The following is a 20,093-nucleotide window of genomic DNA, read 5'->3' as shown; positions in this document are numbered from 1 at the left end:
CGCTTTCACCTTCACACATGCTCAAGGATGACAGCGTGCATGTGGACTGAGACGCACTTATCCGACCCAGCTCTCCTCACTCGCGAACTCTGGGGCACCCCAAAGCACATGCCCTCCCTCCCGCTGTGTGCGGCAGTGCACACACAGCAAGGCACCCTATCGAACTTGGGCACTCCACGACATCTGGTGGAGGGCGAAGCAGTTAAGTTAGCGGCAGCATGGCGGCAGCATGTAAGAGGGCAACAATGACACAGACTCATATTCCACATAGTTTACAGCTACCACACTTATTTTTTATTATATCCTTTGTTGCCAACTATTGCTAAATATTTTTAGCATGACGAGGTGTCATTTAATACCACTGTCATGTTCATACAACATCTACAAGTCACCTAATGAACTGTTTCTTTCTAGAAGTGGCTGCAATGTACCAAGATCACAGATATGCCAAATCTGTCTAAAGTCTGCTAAGAAGACCCCACCCCATCTTCAAAACAGGATGTGGTGGTCACGTGGTATCACAAACCACTCGCACAAGCTAGTCGTCCAGATAGATGCAGGGGTTGAAGGCCACACAATATGTTGCCTTGAAAGCTGCCTGTGCATCGGCAAATCGACCCTTCCATCTATCTTCTTATTATGCTCCTATGCATTTGACACAAATTAACGGGAGATGCTACTATAAAATATATATATATATATATATATATATATTATTTGTACAAGAGGTTCAAAGATTGAGTCAATTGGAGAGTTCTTCAAGCATATTTTAAATGTGTCATTAGTTTTTGCCTTGCTGCTACATTTCTTGATATTCTACACAACAACGAATATGGTGATCCTTGTGGGCACTTTCGTGTGTATTAAATTTTCACAAAAAATATCATGCTGTAGCTTATTTAGCTCTTCATAGACTGCAAAGTGCTGATATCCATCCAAACAGCATGTATAATTAGTGCAACCAAGCAAAAAAAAGATTAGTACGCTTCAGCTAATTTTTTTCACAATCCCATGAGAATAACCTTGTGCACTTATAATTGTCTTATATATTAATGAAATATGGAATACATACTCTTCAAGATATATAGAATGTTGGTATCTACTTGAAATTGCAGTATCTCTTGGCAGTAGTTGCAAAAGTACAAGGTTATATATCATCAGAATGTGAAAGAAAGATTAGTTAAGGTGTCCTAATTATTTGTGCATAGTTCTAGTAATTGTACATGCTGTTTGGATAGATATCGGCACTTTGCAGTCTACAACGAGCTAAATAAGCTACAGCTCGTGAAAATTCTAAACCCAAGAAAGTGCCTGCAAAGATCACTATATTTTGCAGTTGTGTAGGACATAAAAAATATAGCAGCTACACAAGAACTAGAGGCATAATTGAAATCTACAGAGAAAATTATATGAATCGCAGTATTTTCAAATCTCTAGTACAAATAATTTTAAAGAAGTTGCTTCAAGTTGCATCTCCCCTTAAAGGGCCCCTCACCAGGTCTGGCCATTTTGAGCTGACAAGCACAGAGCATACAATGCATGATAACGATTGGGTCTGCAAAGTGCTGCGGGAAGATCTCAAATTTCAAACCGATCACCATTTTCCCTTCTCCTAGCAGCCGCCGCTCTCCAAGCCAGAGGATGATGTACATGTGCTAGTGCACCTACATACACGTATTCGCGCTGTGATGCCGCTCGTGGCGACATGCGACTTCGAGAATCATTGAAGGCAACATCTGTTATTTGTGTAATATGTTGCTAGAATAGACGGATTAAGGCTTAGAGAAATAATAAAACATGCAAACCAAATGTTTTTGTTTTACTTCGCAACGCAGCAAGAGAGATATACTTCCGTTTCATCTGCTTGTTCCCATGTCGTGGAGTCGTGCGTGCATACACCGGAACTATGTCATTTAATACCGTGTTCCAGTGCGGGATCATGCTCTGTGATCTGCTTGTGTCTGCCTCAGCATTTGTGTAGCACAGACTTATACCACTAGTCAGGTGTCCTCATGCACAGCGCGAAACTGTGCGCTGCGTGAAACGAGACAATCGCAACTGCTCGCGCATGACGCCGTCAGTGGAAGTGCGCTGCGCTGCCGAAAAAGCAAGGAGAAAAAAAATGAAGGCGGGGCACATGACATTATGTGTCACACGATTTTCGAAGTCCGGTATGGGAGAATGCAGGGAAGGAATTTCGCTTGCAGAAGCTAGACGGGGCAAGTGAAGAGAGTGTCTCACTTGGCAGTGGAGCTCGCCTCCTGAAATCATGGGTTCATGGCACTGAAATATTTCTATCTTGGCTCTTCGCTATTAATGGGCCAATATGATAAATTTTTTTGGCAGAACACTCCCTAGAGAACACGTAACAACTTCCAACGTATAACCAAAGTTTGCTGTGTGGCCTGTTGAGGGGCCCTTTAAGCCTCATCTTCTACAGTCGCTTTTCTGGAAAAGAGAAACCTCCTCTCCCCTTATTCTGTCAAGTACTTAATGAATGGACTCGGGTTTCGGTGGAACTAACATAATGTGGCTGCACACATCAGTGGTGGGTGGTACCACATGAAAACAACCTCCTTTTTCGGTGATGTGTACTGCCTCCTGTTTCACATCCAGAGTTGCATTGCACTTGCCACACATCTTTTAACTGGTCGCATTAAAAGGCAACGTAACTATTCGTTCAAATTAATTAAATTATGGGGCTCTACGTCCCAAAACCATGATCTGATTATGAGGCATGCCGCAGTGCGGGACTCCGGAATAGTTTTGACCACCTGGGGTTCTAATGCAAACCTAAATCTAAGTACAGGAGTGTTTTTGCACTTCGCCCCCATCAAAATGCAGCCGCCATGGCCGGGATTTGATCCCGTGACCTCGTGCTTAGCAGTGCAGCACCACGGCCGAGAGAAGTGCACAATCATAAGGGCCAATTCGGCAGCTTTCATCAACATGGTCATTGCATGGTCTTCAACCACCGCATCTGGCTTACTGGCATGCTCTTGACCTGCTTCTGATATCACATGACCACCACCACCACTTGGTGGTGTGAATGGCCTCCTTTTTCATGTCCAAAGAAGCACTGCACTTGGCATGCTTTTTTGAACAGGTCGAATAAAATGTACAGTAATTATTTATGGCGTTCTCAAGAAATTAAGGTTTCATACTGTAATTATGCAGTCAAGTGGTACCTAAAAAAGCAAAAAAAAGTGGGACACTAGATTTTCACATCAGTATTCCTTTAAACGGATCACAATAATTTTATTCCCTGTTAGTCTCACTCTTTGAAACGTGGGATGACTGATTTAATGTCAACACATTGCACTTGGAGATCACACCTGCCGCTTAGTGCATGTTTACTAGAATGCTCGCCTATCCCCTTTCTGCCCTTGACGAGCAATAGTTCCCAACTATCCCTGCCCCATTGTGCACTATAGGAATTCAATTATCCATATATAGACAAAAATGTGACATGCTACATACACAATATGTACACACATAATGCTACAAATAAAGTTTCACTCTGTTTGTGCTCGCATAACAAATACACTCTCTTATTTATTGCGTAGTCACACTGTTGTATGACACTGTGCCCTTACTATCGACTCGTTCTCAAAAACTTTATTTTGTGTATTGTATGTAACTACAGTGTTTAGCAGGATGTGCAGTCATACAACACATCACAGCGTGAATTACCAAATTAAATATTCACACACAAAAGGCATGATTGACATAAAATATTTTACAGCAAAAAAAGCTGGTGAAAGGTCATCTAGAAAAATACTGTCACGTAGTAGCGACAGTGAAGGACTAGTGCCAAAACTAAGTCAAAAATCTAACTTTTTATTACGTGAACTTGTGCCAAAAAAATAAGACACTCAAACCACTACAGTGATGAACATAATTGGTGGTCGTTGAACTTTGCTCTCACAATGCATGCATGATAATATATACTACACTGAAAAAAAAAAAAAAGAATGGTGAAAATAAAAACTAAAATGTATGTTCTGAATATAGGGAGAATAAGAACTGGAAAGTTATGCCAAATATAGGGAAAATAAAAACCAAAATACTGAACCCTATTTATGTTACATGAAGGTCATCACCAGTGTCAATAAAATGATTTTTAAAGAGACATTTGTCCCACAGATAGTAAGTGCAGGTAAGCCTGAACTACCACACGCTTTCTTGTCGATTAATATAACAATAGCAAAGTGAAAGTGAGAACAGAAATTAGGGAGAAAAAAGATGTCCACAAAGATGTAATGCTGTGTTAACATCAAACAGAACAACTTACTTGTTTCATATCAAGAGAAGAATTAAACAGAACATCCAGATCTTGACTTGGCAGTGATAAATTGGTAGATAAAAATTCCTTAAGCTCATCGGGGTCCTTTAGGAAGTAGTCTACCCTCATGGCTGTGAAAGAGAACACAAAACATAAGAGCCTGCACACAGTGGATACAACAGTAACATGTAATAATCTGAACTAATAATATTCAGAAAGTAGCATCTTGTGCATGCAGGGTGAAGACATTACACACCTGAAGTAATTATATTCCTAGTACTGAAGCAGGCTATATTTCAATAATTAAATGGATTTTTTTTTTATGTCAACAGCACTATTAGGTCAAATCAGCAACTCACCACTATAGCCTATATACCCTACACCCACTTTCATGAAAAAACTTGCTGAGAGAAAAATTATTTTCCCCACATGCTTCAAATTGAGAATTTATTTGTCCCACAAGCTTTCGTTATTGGCTGCGGTCAGGTACAGACACTTGTCTCAGTTCTCTGTCGGCATCAAGACATATCTGAAGTTTACCAGATAGTAGTTACTAGCACAAAATTGTCAGCTTTGCTTCTGTAATATTAAAGGACTGCAATATTACGAGTGTTTCAATAATTTAAGACTAGTTAAGAGCTCTTAACCGATGGTGAGAAACCCAAAAGGTAAGCCTTCTAGGTGCAGCGTCGAACTGAAACATTTAAGCGATAGCTTCTTTGCCCCACCAGCTGCATTCTGTAGTTGTTGGTTGGTAATGGCATTTTTCAAGCCGAAACCAGCTCATTGATGAGGACACGCTAGGGTGAGGCAAGGGTTTCGGCACGAGTGAGTACATTTCTCTCCGATTAGACAACGAAAGGGTCACAAAGCTAATGAATAGGCTTATATAGCCATTTGTACGACCCCTATAGTTGTGCCACTGACTGGCTCTACTCTCTATAGAATTATGCAATGAAACAAAAAATGATACCTTAATATCTTCCCTGCAATATGCCTTCAAGCGCAAGTATGGCATGCAAAATACCCTTTCAGCAGGAAGGGACCACTGGCTACGAAGAGTGTATTTGGCTGGCGGGCAGTCTATAGGACTATAATATAGCCTATGACTAGGGATTGGATTTTTCAGCATCTATTTTTGCAAAATTTGGCAAGCATTTATCGGCATTTATTTTCCTCAGGAAATTCAGTACTTACTTTTTTACAGTACTGCCTTTTCAGCAATTTGAAAAACTGCTCACACATATTTATATTGCCAAAGAAACAGCAAAATGAGAAAGCTTTATTGTCATAAAGGAAGCAAGGCAAATTAATTATTGAACTAATGAATTGATTATTTGCATCCACAAGCTGGCATGCACTGATGATGGCTCATGCTTGAAAAGCCTCACTTTTTACCCCATGACCAAATCCCCTTCGCTTTTTTCACAGCCAAAGGCATAAGCTGACGAGGACACTCAGGAAGAGCGGGGCAGGAATGGATGCAGCACAAAGCTCCCCTATTCAATCCCCTTTGTCATGACAAGGTTAGCGAAGCCCCCAGTATTCAGGCGAGGCTGGCAAAAAGAAAGCCTGCTTGTCCAAAACCCCCACTCTCATCCCCACATGCGCAGGAGCCGTTGTACAAGCACCCAACCCACTTGGGAAGGTCCAGTCACATTGTGTAGACCCAGTGTGACTAGCCAGGACGAATTCCTGAATACGGCACTTTTCGGTTTCAACCAAATTTCTAAAAATGGAATCAGTAGGTAGTTTTCAACATTTATCAATAAAAAAAAAAGCTCCAATCCCTAACTATGACTCTCTCAAATTTGGCCAGGAAGTTGGGACTAGTGTACCAGTTGTAGATACCATTACTGATAGCAAATTCCCTCTTCAATATACCCCCACCCCTTATTTCTTCCAAATAGTAGGTCAAAGTGCAATCCTTTCTAAATAAATGTTCTGTCATCATCATTATTCTCATAGAAGATATTCTTGAAGGCTTTACAAATCCTATTTTGCACACAAAAATCCCATTTCAAGAATGATGACTGTAACATGCAATATTCGGGGTGCACAGAAAAGTTTATTTTTGTCGAAACCACTATCTGCTCTTCACTACTTCGTAAGCAAGCACTCTAACCAGAGGAGTATAACAGCTTGGTTGCATGTTAATACTATCCACATCCTTACCATAAACATTCAAATTTGCCAGAGACAACTTGCTGTTGCTAATGCTGTTGATAAGTATTAACCAACCAATGGAGCAATGCTCCTAAACAAAAGAAATTAAACATCCAAACTGTGTGGCTTCACAGTTGATATTTTGCCATGACATGATGACTGCTCTTGCCACAACGCAGCAGTGCCCACAGTCACGATTCAATATTCCACACAAAAGTGGCAACTACAGGTCATGTTCGAGTGATGTTGACGCACAGAATAAAATAATACCTCATGCAGTTTTCATAATGCAAAGCTACTCCTGAGTTATGAAAGGTGATCATTGCAGTCATTGACTTCGGGAACCTCGTCTGCATAATTTTTGTTATTTACTCATTGTTTTTTGAATGAAGAATAAACTGAAACTGAACTGAACTGATCTAGTCGAAGGCCGCGAATTAATATTCATGATATAAGGCTTTGTATTGGGCAACAAAATTTCAGGAGGTGGGCATTTGGACATTGCAACTTTATAAGAATAAGGCCACTACAGACATGAGAGAGATATATATATATAAATGAGATGTGAACGGCGTAAATATTAAACAGGAGGTAAACATCCAGTTCATTTCCCTGCACTGGGGAAGGGGTAAGAGGAGACAAAAAGATTAAAGAAGAGAGAGAAAGACCACCGTATTTACTCACGTAATGAACGCACCCCCAAATTAGTCTAAAAAAATCTAATTTTCTTTTTTCCTTGCGTAAAGAACGCACCCCCCACTTTGCTACTGTGCAGTCCCACGATCGAACAGCCGTGCTGTAGTTTTTAGGAGAGATTACAAACTCTTGCACTCTTTTACTCTTGCACATGTGTTTAAAGCAAGTGCACTTAATGCTTAATGCATCCTTTCTGCCAGTGCTGGCGCAAAGGCCCCTCCCAGATTCGAGAGAGAAAATAATGCAAACGGCTCCAGCAACATATGCAGTTTATGTAATTTATGCTAATGGAATAGAAGAGTGTGCGTGCGGGATGTGCGTCCGAGTGCGGCACACGGGAGAGTCGAAGTGAAGAAGGGGTGGCCGGCACATGATTGGCATAGTGGTCATAGTCGGGCGTAGAGTCGAATTCGCATGTCTGTGGCTCGCTTTTCTACCTGCCTTGGGTGTTGATGTGTGTGATGGGCCTTAAGTCGAGTTATGCGCCTGCTGCGGGACAGAGTTTATCTGCTCACAAAACAGAAATGCTGATCAGACACCGATAAACTTTGACATGCCAATGAGCAGGACGGTGGAGGAAAGAGACGCACACAGCGTTCTCGCCAAAACAGGTGCACACTTCAACGTGATGCATGCGATAATGGCAGATGGCCGGAAGTGGCCATGATGATGAGCTGGGGCGCGATTGGAGTTTGCTGATCGCTGTTGGGAGTGTGCACAGCATGCATTCAGATTCACCATGCGTGATTGGCCTAGGCCGCGTCGACTTTGTGCAGCTGACGTGTTGGTTCTTTATTCTATGGTGGAACCACGATGTGGATGAAGCGGCCAGCGACCTGAACGGCAGGTCTGGTGGTTCCGAAGTGGAGTGAAGTTACGGATTACAAATGGCATACATGTATTTTTACTGCAAAGTTATCTTATGCATGTTTCAAATCATTACCGTTTTACTTTTCAACTTTTGCCGTTTTGAACATGTCCCCATGAAATTTACTCCTCATAATGAATGCACCCCCAACTTTGTTTCGGTATATTTGGGAAAAAGTTAGTTCATTACAAGGGTATATACGGTACATACAGGAATTGAACATGCAACTTTGCGTTCAGCAGCGGAACATCACAGCCACTGAGCCACGATGGCAAATGCAGATAAGGCAGATAAGAAAATAAGCCAGTGTAGTAATCACTAGTACGAAATTTGCAATTACATTTATTGACAACAAGTTTACTATGCAAAATTATTACCATGACAGAAAGCATATTAATATGTCACTGTTGCTTATCAGCAAATTAACATAAGTAGCACCTATTCCTGTCTTAAACTCAGCCATTCAATTCAAGAACCTCCTTAGGCCATTTACTTGGCCACTAGATGCAGCAAGTGGCACATTTGTACACGGTAACTGGCAGTGCAGTCCTGGCATAGAAGCCAACTCTATATACAATGCCCAATAAAGGCTGCAATTTCAAATAGTATTATGACAGAGACAAGAAAAAATATTGATACTCTTATTCCACAATTTTCTAGGATTGAAAATTTTCCCATTATACCATGACACTTCAATACACTCATTGATAAATTGAAAAGAACATGGGAAACCTTTAAATAAGAAAATTTAAAGACAGTCACTGGTTTTTACCTGGGGCCTGTGTGAAGCAATCATGTAAGGCTATGGGATCCTCTACAATGGTCTTGAAGATAGAAGGAATAAGATCTAAGTCTCCAAGCGTAAAGCCTGGTAAAAAAAAGTTGTGGTGCTTCGAGACATTCTTTAGTCGCTCGAGAAATGAAGTAACTCTGAAAAATAAAGAACATCAATTAATGAAGTAGTTAACACATGCAACAGTTCATCAGTTGAACACGTTCACCAAACATTGGGATAAACACACCTACCTACTCAACACGATATTGAGAGTAAGCTTTAGCCCGGAAGCTCTTATCCAAGTACATGGAAATGGAGAAATCACTTTCTTAAGCAACCACTGTGCCAATTTTGATTAGCTTTGTTGCAGTTAAAAGAACAATTTTAAATCTAATGACTGAGAAGCAAATTTTTATTTATGTCGTCAATATTTTTAGAAAAATTCTTGAACATTTAAAGATATCAAAAAATTAAAGTATCAAGTTAACAACTCTGTTTAAACTCAGAAATGAAAAACGATATTACAATTCTGTAAATTCCACCCAATAATACATCTAAAACAAACAAAATTGATGTATTATACACCACTCTGAAATATACCACTAATTTGTGAGTAGGAGTAGTGTTTAAAGGAACCTAGCTAGGTCTTGTGTGGTCGGTTTCTCTGATCAAAAAAGAAAACCCACAAAAATGTTAAAATACCACTATACACCATCTCACAAGCAGGCTGCAGCACTGCGGAAGCTACATGAATTCTTAGCCAATAAGAAGGCCAAATGCCCCTCGAGATGTGCTCATTCACGCCGCGTCGTCTGCTCAGTGTCTGCTTGCCATCATGTTAAATGCTTCATGGTTGTTGGAATGACGCAAAAAATGCTTTGACACTATAACCATAAGCTTTGCTTACATGCATGCGACAGTGAGGCTTCGCTTCACCTGTGCGCTTTCCCTGCATTTACCTTGCAGCCTACTTAGCAAGTAGTAAGGACAAATGCCCACATAAATACTCACCTGTGGCGTAGCGACTGCTTGGCATCTACTTGGTGTTTCCTCGCTACCGTCATCACATCCCACGCTAGAGTGGGGCAGTAAATTAATGATGCAGTGAACAACTAAACCTTTCTAGTATTCCGCATCGGCAACACATCATCAGTGCTAATGTTGTGGCGCCATCTGCCAACTAGAAATCAAACCAGTTTTGAGGCTTGGCACCGTGTCTGTAGTCCTAGCAGCATGAAAACAAACAGCCGATCTCAATAATTAGGGAAGAACATACCTAATTCTTTGACCTAAGCTTGAGATGAAACTTAGCGATGATGGATTTTGCCACTTGTTTCTTGCAGACAGGGTGAAGAGGCAGTAACAAGCACGAATTCGGATCGAAGTGGGTGGTTGGCACTGTATGGGCACTGCCATGTTATCATGGTTAGCGTGACTATTACGGTAGCCAGTGGTAACTACCACAGCAATTCTCGGTATACGATGTGCATGCACAAAGGTCCTAACATGTCACGTATCGCTGTACCATATCATGTAGCGAACAAAAATAAAACTCTCTAGTGTAGCCAATAATCAGTCAGTTACACCCGGAACTATATACTGCTGCACAAGGATATTGCCTGTGTACGCATCATACTTTCGGCAGTGTTGAAACCAGCTTGTGAGATAGAGTATAGATAAAGCATTCACACACCATGGTTTCCAGCACACTCAAACACAAACGTCGTCAAATACGGGCCTAGCTCAAGAGACTGGTAATGAACACTGGCACTCTTTTCCCGATGCACCAGTAGCTTTCGGCACATATCTTTGGTCCTTATAAAACGTGAAGGTCTGGCTTTGAACGTACACAAGATGCAGTGTTCTAGATGGCAAGGATTACGTCTCAGACAGCTGCTTTCACTGGCATGTGCACAATGTCGCATGGTATTTTTTTTTTTAATTTGCACACTTTCTTTTTGTGCCAGAGAAAAAGGCCGCACAAGACCTAGGCAGCTTTAAACACTGTTATCAGTCATTTTTCGGCATCCTACCCAACTTTTGCACTGACACCTCATCGATGCGTACGAGATGGATATTAGTCTGCTCAAAGACTGCTTGGTGCAGGATATTTAGAAGCACTACATCTGCTTGTGGAATGCTTATGCTGTTTTGCATTTTTTATTTAGTTTCATATTGCACACAAATGAAAGTCCCACTGTCTGCCTTTTCTAGGCAAACAGTGGACAGGGATTTCAATTCATGCTGAAATGTTCTCCTTAATTCCTATGGGCACAGAATATGTATTTCCAGTGATGTTTACGATGTTTGCACTGCATGCCTCATAAATGTTTTTGATAACTACCTTGTGTGCCTAATAATTGTTTGCTGCATGCAAACTGATGGTACCATTTCTTGTGCATCTTTTTTTATGCATATGCGATTCATCACATCTGTTTTGAATGCATTTACAGCGTACAACCAATTATTTTTGTCTAGTCGAACCTGTGAGCTTCTTGCTATGGTGATTTATGTAACCTTATTATTCATGCTTCCTGATCTCTCCATTACAGGGAGGTGTTAAAATTCTGTACAGTGTGCTTGCACATCATTTATTTGTTTCTATTCATTCTGATGAAAAGCAAACATTCTATAGTTAGAACTATTAATTATTTTATGTATAGTATTTAAAGTGTTTTCCAAGTTAAAGCATTTGTAATGTTTATTGGATAAATTAATTATTTAGAGAAGGTCACATGTAAAGCGAGTACATAAGAAATAAATGCATTCTTACATGGGTAAATGGGAGTTTCTCCAATATTTTACTTAAAATTTTACTGAAAATTTCAAAGCACACGTAATCCCCATTCGAAACACTTGTGGGCAAGTAGGGCAGGGTGATATGCCTAGCAGCCTCACCAGGTACGACTAGGAAGACTGACGGCCGCAGGGTAGAATGACATGTTTTGGCCACATTCACTTAATTTTATCACTCAGAAACTTAATTTTGGAAGTTAGCAACTACTATTGAGGCACTCAGTGCCCCATTAGCTGCAGCTTTGCCTCGAAATAGTAAGCAGGATACAGCAACAGAATGTGGCAGGTAAAATACTATGTTTACAACTCATGCGTTACACCTGATGCAATTTTCAGACATTTGAGAGTTTCAGCACAACTGTTCATGTCCTATTGCCTGCCATTAACAGTATGACAACAACACTCTGCATTGCATATTGTTGGGGTTCGAGGACGATCCCACCGCTGTCAACCAGTTGTTGGGTTCGAGGACAATCCCAATTGCTGTCCCCCACATTTTGGACCTTGCCGTTGGGTGCGGGAGTTGGCCAAGGTTGAGGAGGACTTTGAGATGAAAACTGGAGGTTTATTTACATTATTTACAGTGACAGTACAAAGAAATTAACAGTCATAAAGTCATTACGGGCCGCCAGCAACTCGGACGCTGCGGCCCGTGGAAAGAAGCTCGAAACAGATGAATGAAGGAAAGCTCTCTTGCTGCTCCCGGTCTCTGGCTTTTAAGCCCTTCGGTATCTCAAAGTCACGTCACGTTCGGCCAATCGGCAAGCCCACTCAGGTGACGCCATTTTCGGCCAATCGGCGAGCCCGCTCAGATGTCATTTTCAGCCAATGGTAGGTGCCCGTGCGATTGTGTCACACCCGGCGCCGAGGGTCCCTCCTTGGGCCCCAATTGTCCGAGTGCTTACTTCTTTCTGCGGTATTGCCAACCCGGTCTGCAACTGCCTTCACAAAGGCGGATGGGGGGATTGCTGCCAGGGCTTCACGGTGCATTACAGCCGTCTTGCCTCGGGACCCACGTTACCCGGAACCGTGCCAGGCTCCTGCTACACTTTCGGGAAGAGTCAAGCAGTGAATAGCTTCACCTGCGGTGCACGAAGTGGGGGACGCCAACTCAATTGCACGTGCCGCGCCTCGGGAACGGGGTAGATGTGCTCCTGCGCTCCTAAATTAGCTGTGGCGCGTTTCGATGTGGTCTGGTGAACTCGAAGGAGGCTCAGGAAAAGGTCCCGTATCTAACAGCTGCTCCTCGCCTTGGAAGTTCGGAATGACCAGTGAGATCAATTTGCTGGCCATGAGGAACGCTGAAAGAACCTTCAGGGTACTGGTGTCGAGCCTCGTTTGACGAACTTCGGGATCCTGGACCCTGGAGAACGTACGTCAAACAAACAAAACAACACAGCACTGCACCACGTGTAAGCGCAGGCTCTTCACCCCTGACTCGCCAGGCTATTACTGAGTCAAAATGAACCCTGATCATATATTTCCCCAATTTTGACAAAGCAGTTCCAACCACCTTTCCAAACCGCTATCCATTTCTCCCTGAATGCCGACAAGGCCAGAGTGACATTGTTGTTGCAAAACAAAGGGCCGTTGTCGTTGCAAACAAAAAATGAAAACAGCCAAACATAACTTAAGTGGCCCAACTACACGAACAGCATGTTTCCAATCTATCGCAGTGGCGTACTTATCGCACGTATTGGGGCCACTGTACAGTCTGCTCAACTCTACAAGTACGTAATCACAAGCGCGCTAGCTTTGTGTTCCCTATTCCGAACCCATACTTGCATCGCACGCAAACATTTCATCACGCTTACTCACGTGTCTTTTGCTAGTCCATACAGGACATGTACCTTAAACGAACAACTACACTTGCGTAACTTACGCACTCCGTAAGAATCCTTAAAAAAAATGCGTCGGCTAATAACTCGTTCCACGCACGCTCACTAGAGAAGTCAGAATACGGCTGCCCTCAACACACATGAGCAATCCAGTCATTAACAATCTGCTTAGCTCCGTCCGCACAAGGACATGCGCTAATGGAAATAAAAACGCTTCTCAGTGCAAATCACGCACTTACTGAAAACCTACACGCTTAACCTTAGAAAATAAAAAAACCTTATAAAACAAAAAGGTTAACTAATACACACGCGCGTTACGATAGGCCTCTCACCGATAACCTTGACCCTCAGGTTACTCACACACACAAAAAAGAAAGCCTATATTTTCATTAATTAACACCTCGCGAGGCTTAATGTTTACCTAAAACACATCTTTCCAATCTCGGAGCTTCTCGAACAAAAACACAAACAAAGCTCAAACCTTACACATTGAAAGAAATCCTAGACTCAAATCGGGAAAATTTCCAAGTGCTCAAAAATAAAACAAAACATCTTGCACTTCTACGGAAGCTCTCTTGGCCTCCCGTTCCAAGCATTTACAACTGACTCATACTTTTGAGCCGTACTCGAGGTGGTCGCGGTTTGAAAGCTACACTGGCTATCCAGGAACAACAAAAGAGCTGACTCACTATCAGCTCCTCCAAGACGTTACAGCCTCCTGCAAATTTGCGTCCTGGCGCCCCTCTTTCATCACGAACTCGATTGACCGCGTTGCTACTCCCCATCACCTCGTTTCGTCTTGCTACCTTGCGCTCCCTCGCCCTACACGCTGAGTTTCGAAAAGAACGACGGAACAACGAGGAATTTAACTGCCGTGCCCTTTGTCCGCGTCCGTGCAGAACATGCTTCTCGGTTTCTATTTGACCGGTGGCTCGAATATCTAGGATGCACCAACATCGTCAACGACGACCGCACCCTTCTTTTCTTCGCGCCCGTCGCCGTTTATGGCTTCGCTACATTAGCCACCGCATTCTAATCTTTACGGCACTTCTTTCTGCGGCGCTTTCTCTTGGAATTCCCTTTTATGCCGTCCTCTGGCGCCTCATGCTGGCCGGTACACATCTCGTCAGCCCGAATCGGTCTCTTACCCACACAGTCTGAGCGATTTTCATTTAAATCTACTCTCTCTTGGCTATCTAGACTGGCGGAGAGCTGCACCGATCCCTGAACAATGCAGTTGTCTTCTCTTGAGCTACGTAGCTCGCAATCCTGAGAGCCGCCCTCAACTGCATCGTCCAGCTGGCACTGCACTTCGGCACGCAGATCCGACTCTCAGTTATCTCGACATGGGTGCTCGCGTCTGTCGGGTTAGCGGTACTCTGTACTTCGTTAACTAACTCGTTGACATTACCTGCGACGCACACGCACGGTGACTGTGCCAATTCATTCACAGCTGGCCTAGCTGTCTCTACAGTGCTCTGTTGGCACAGCACCTCATCGCTTTCACTATGGCCTTTAACGGCCTCTGTTGCCACTAAGGCATCGTTAGCAGCTAGCCTTTTCCCTTCACCTATGAATGTGCAGCCAATCCCACAGGCACTACTCTTCTCGTCGGCTTTTGGCGAAAATCCGCTAGATACTTCCTCATTCTTGTGCTCTGTACTGCCTACAGAATTTTCAGACAGGCGTTGTCTTTGTTCCTTTAACAGCTGAAAATATTGTATCTGTTTTTCCAATGCTGCTTTCTCTTTCTCGTGCTTTTGCTTACGTTCGTGACTCTCACGCTTACGTTCCCGACGCTCACGCTCCCGTGGTTCTTGTATCACCTCCCAAGCAATCTTAATGCTTTCATCATCATTGCCACTATCTTGAATCGCCTTTATGATAGCTGGCTTTTTCATGTGTTCGTCTGCCTCAACTCCCAAATCGTCGCACACCAACAACAAGTCTAACCTCGTCAACCTTCTAAGATCCATGGCAGCTGCCCCGGCTGGTGGTTAGAACTGTTTTCCTTAATTAATTTGTGCAAACACACAATATCCAACAAATTCCCGATTCCTAGAACTATCAAAATAAACAACATTTGAAGTCTGGCGAATCAAAAAGAAAAAACCACACGCTCACTTACGGTTGCAACACCCTGCCATCTGGTTCATCGGTCTGCTCTTCCTGGTTCCTCAGGACTCTCTGGGTCGAAGGCTCGCTCTGCTTCGCTGTTCCCAGTTCCTCAGGACTACTTTGGACGAAGGCTCTCTCTTCTTCGCTGTTCAAAGTTCCTCGGGACTCCTTTGGACGAAGGCTCTTTCTCTCGATGAAGGTTCATCCGTAGCACTGCCACCAGTTGTTAGATCTCTCTGGACGAAGGTTCATCCGTACCGCTGCCACCAGTCGTTGGATCTGGAGGACGATCCCACCGCTGTCAACCAGATGTAGGATTTGGAGGACAATCCCAATTGCTGTGCCCCACATTTTGGACCTTGCCGTCGGGTGCGGGAGTTGGCCGAGGTTGAGGACTTTGAGATGAAAACTGGAGGTTTATTTACATTATTTACAGTGAGAGTACAAAGAAATTAACAGTCATAAAGTAATTACGGGCCGGCAGCAACTCGGACACTGCGGCCCGTGGCAAGAAGCTCTAAACAGATGAATGAAGGAAAGTTCTCTTGCTGCTCCCGGTCTCTGACTTTTAAGCCCTTCGGTGTCTCGAAGTCACGTCACGTTCGGCCAATCGGCGAGCCCACTCAGGTGACGCCATTTTCGGCCAATCGGCGAGCCCGCTCAGATGTCGTCATTTTCGGCCAATGGTAGGCGCGCGTGTGATTGTGTCATACCCGGCGCCAAGGGTCGCTCCTTGGGCCCCAATTGTCCAAGTGCTTACTTCTCTCTGCGATATTGCCAACCTGGTCTGCAACTGCCTTCACAAAGGCGGATGGGGGGATTGCTGCCAGGGCTTCACGGTGCATTACAGCCGTCTTGCCTCGGACCCACGTTACCTGGAACAGTGCCAGGCTCCCGCTACACTTTCAGGAAGAGTCAAGCAGTGAATAGCTCCACCTGCGGCGCACGAAGTGGGGGACGCCAACTCGTTTGCACGTGCCGCGCCTCGGGAACGGGGTAGATGTGCTTCTGCATTCCTTTATTAGCTGTGGCGCGATTCGATGTGGGCTGGTGAACTTGAAGGAGGCTCAGGAAAAGGCCCCGTATCTAACGATATGCTGCATCATCATACTGAAGTATCCATATTCAGGGCTGCTGGAGCAGTGCAGTCTAACAAACCTGCACAGTTTGTGGAGGGCAGACAATCATTATTGCCATGTGAAATACCTCTGCGACATTCAGTGAACTGTCTCTGTAACTAAAACCAAAGTCACTTCAATGCAGTGGTACTGAGAGTCACAATGAAATGGACATGCAGTTTCTGTGTGAGGAATAGTTTCAATTCATCATCATTAGCATATTGCAGCTGTAGTACTAGCCATGGCTTTGTATATTTGGCGTGTAAAGTGTTGTATTGGGACACGAAAGTTTTCAGTATGCTTTAAGTTAAAAAGGTAGCTCACAGATTTCTAGGTTCTCAACGAGGGTTCAAGAGGGCGCTGTCAAATTAAGAACATCATAATTATGAAAGTAGTACTTTCACTGCCTTTTACTCATCATTATTTTTTACAGTGATTATGGACACCGCTTTTCTTGCCCTTATTAACCAAGACATCCTGAGGTTTGCTTTTATTTCAAGTCAGCAATTCTCAAACGAATTCACTTTACATCACTTTATTTCATTAAGGACCCCATATAGGGATATTACATAAAGGGTGGGAATACAACATTATATGTACAAAAAGGGGCCCATGACAATTAAGTTGCCTTACCTGAAATGATGTTATAATACCGTATTTTCGCGATTCTAAGCACCCCCCGATTCTAAGCACCCCCCTCTATTTTCGCGAAAAAATTGGGAAAAAAGTTTGCATACGAATCTAAGCACCCCCCTATTTGCTACGAAGAGCACGTAGCCAAGGCCGCCAAGCACGCTTGCTCGCTCTGTCATCGAGCCGGAGCTGTTGGAGTCCCAAGGTGGAACGGCGTCCGCGGCGCGATCTTGCCGCATAGCCGGACTGCAAAGCAGCGCAGACTCGTGAGTGGCAGTGATAGTGACTAAGCATCCGACACAAGCGGTGGGCTCACGGTCTGCACAGATTTTTCTTTTGAATGTTTGCAAAATAAAATGTTATTTCTCGCACCCGTGTCGTCGTGATGTCGCAGCGAAAAGGGGGAGGAAGGGTCATTCTAGATTTTTTTAATCTAAGCACCCCCCCTCACTTTGGGCATCGCGATCATGAAAAAAAAGGGGTGCTTAGAATCGAGTAAATACGGTAATACTGTTACGTGCTATTCGAAGAAGATTATGTTGCTTCCATGTTGGCCAGTGCTTGCTATACCTTGTAGATACGCCTTGTAAATAGTTTTCCTACTGTGCTTCCACATAACAATACTGTTAGTAAAGAAGCTTGCGCTCTGGGCTTTCTAGGCCACCGAGAGAACCTGTGCAGTGTATTCTTCGACTCTGAAAGCATCTATTCGGCAAGCTCTGGTGTTTCAAGCAGCCATAGCCCAGGCGGTCATAAAATTAAATGCAGGACTAAAGGTATTCAGCAAATGCCCGAGAAGTTGGCTGCTGTTTGTGGCATGCACAAGGCTTACTATTTGGAAATGAGTTTCGAAGAATGCACATCTAAGGTGACAGTGAATACAGCAGAGTGTGCAAAAGCAGTCCCAGAAAAAGTGGGAGATTGAAGCCATTCTCAGAGAAGAACGCAGAATACGAGAAGCCCCCCCCCCCCCTTATGTCTTAAGGAGGGGGGGAGGGGAGGGGTTAGGCAAATAAGATGGCACAATGTTGGATCTTTGAAGGCATTTTCATAATCTTGCATTTTTTAGCAAGGTCCGAGTTTTCAACAACCACTGTTTTTATATAACATAACATAAACTTCGATTTACAAAGTGTTCTTGGGTTAAATTTTATGCAGAACACTACTATGGACTGGGATTTTTAATAAAGTTTTGCCTTCCTTGTTAAAGTACAAACACAAGGTGGAAGTGCAGTTGTATCAGTGCCAATTATATATAACTTTTCTTTTATATGAAAACTACTGAAATATAAAGAAATGGCTTCACAGTAGCATTTTTTGGGCCTTCCTAATGTTATAAAAGGCACACAAATTCTGAACTTTCTTGTCATTGCAGAACATTAGCTTTTATGACTAACCATAGTCACCTAAACTTTTGAATAGTTTTAATTCCAACAAATTATTTTGTAATGATAAAATTTGGCACTCAGCCTAACATTAGTGTTCTGAACATACCCTTACAATTTTTATGAAGATTAAGCCAGCAGTTTAAAAGTTAACCTTCATGGGTGTGCCCCCCCCCCTTAATCCCCTTAATCACAAGTAAGTGTGCAGTAAGGCTAATGCCTTCCTGTTCATGTTGTGTTTTATACAAACATAACACGTTCATTCTTGATTTGTACAAAAAAGAACAGTTCAGTGCAATTCAGTGGCAAATGTGAGAGAAATTCATTAGCATCACGTCACATCTCTTTGAAGTCCCAGATCCGTGATTCAAACCGTGTTCACCCCACTGCAAAGTGTTCTTAAGCTCACTTGACACACATCCTGCCTTTTTGAGGAGCGAAGTGCAACTAACTGATGGTGGTCCAGAGCAGGCCACCGTCAGTTGTACTATATATATATAGCGAAAGAGCAATTGAGAGACATACACACACACACACGTACCTTTTTTCCACTTTGACACTCCTAATGCTAACACATTAATATTCCTTGGCAAAAGCATGTTTAAATGGCACTCCAAGGCCATTTACCAAATAAAATAACCAAACCCATTGCAGACTCTTGCTTATAAGTCTTTTAATATGTTGTGAAAGCTTATCAGCTTTGTTTACACATATCCAATATTAGAAGAAAGGGAACGGCGAAGCTCGGTTTTGTTAATCATGATCACACAAAACCAACAGCCAATGAAGTCAAGGAAAGCACTGGGGAAATTAGCTGTGGTTGTAATTGAAATGTAGAGAATAATAACGAAAATGGAAAGGAAAGTGGACGAAAATATAACTTGTCGCCGGTGGAGACCAGCAACAAGTTATCATGCTATGTGATGCCATTGGGTAGAAAAGAATGTTCACATACACCCACCATGGCTCCAAGTGGTGCTGGCTAACATTGCCAGGGCTAGATATAGTAAATATAAATACCCAAGTTAGCGGACGGATTGATAGCCATCGCCATAGCACAATCGGTAGTGCAACGTGTGTGTAATGCGGAGGTTGTGGGTTCGGTCCCCATCGGCAACAAGTTCTCTTTTTGTCCCCTTTCATTTCCGTTTTCTTTATTATTTTTTACATCCATAGCTAATTTCCCTAGTGGTTTCCTTGGCTTCACTGACTGTTGGCTTTACACGATCATATCCAATATTTTAGCACCAAACACTGAACTGCCACAATGGACAGGGGTGTGTGTAAGCACATTTCTCCTACTAGTGTAGTCATACAAATATCTCGGAAAACAAACCATCATTAAGGATACTAAGAAACAGAGACAAGGTAACAACGCAGTTTTATGAAAGAGATTAGTTTCACACTTGTTACCA

General features: G+C 43.0%; 1 protein-coding gene across 1 annotated transcript in view; it reads right to left on the bottom strand.

The window, feature by feature from the left end:
• Nucleotides 1–20,093, bottom strand: part of LOC126547921 (ATP-binding cassette sub-family A member 2-like) — a 292,596-nt gene that overhangs the window by 247,276 nt on the left and 25,227 nt on the right. The window contains exons 4-5 of the mRNA XM_050195975.3: nt 8,788–8,945; nt 4,295–4,416 (exon numbers count right to left, since the gene is read on the bottom strand). Of these exons, the coding sequence (XP_050051932.1) occupies nt 4,295–4,416; nt 8,788–8,945 (280 nt within the window). The remainder of the gene's footprint in view (nt 1–4,294; nt 4,417–8,787; nt 8,946–20,093) is intronic.

This window comes from Dermacentor andersoni, chromosome 1 (genome assembly GCF_023375885.2).
Source record: "Dermacentor andersoni chromosome 1, qqDerAnde1_hic_scaffold, whole genome shotgun sequence".
Classification (NCBI taxonomy): Eukaryota; Metazoa; Arthropoda; class Arachnida; order Ixodida; family Ixodidae; genus Dermacentor; species Dermacentor andersoni.
The sequence above is the reverse complement of the archived record's forward strand: the minus strand, read 5'-3'. Positions and strand labels throughout refer to the sequence as shown.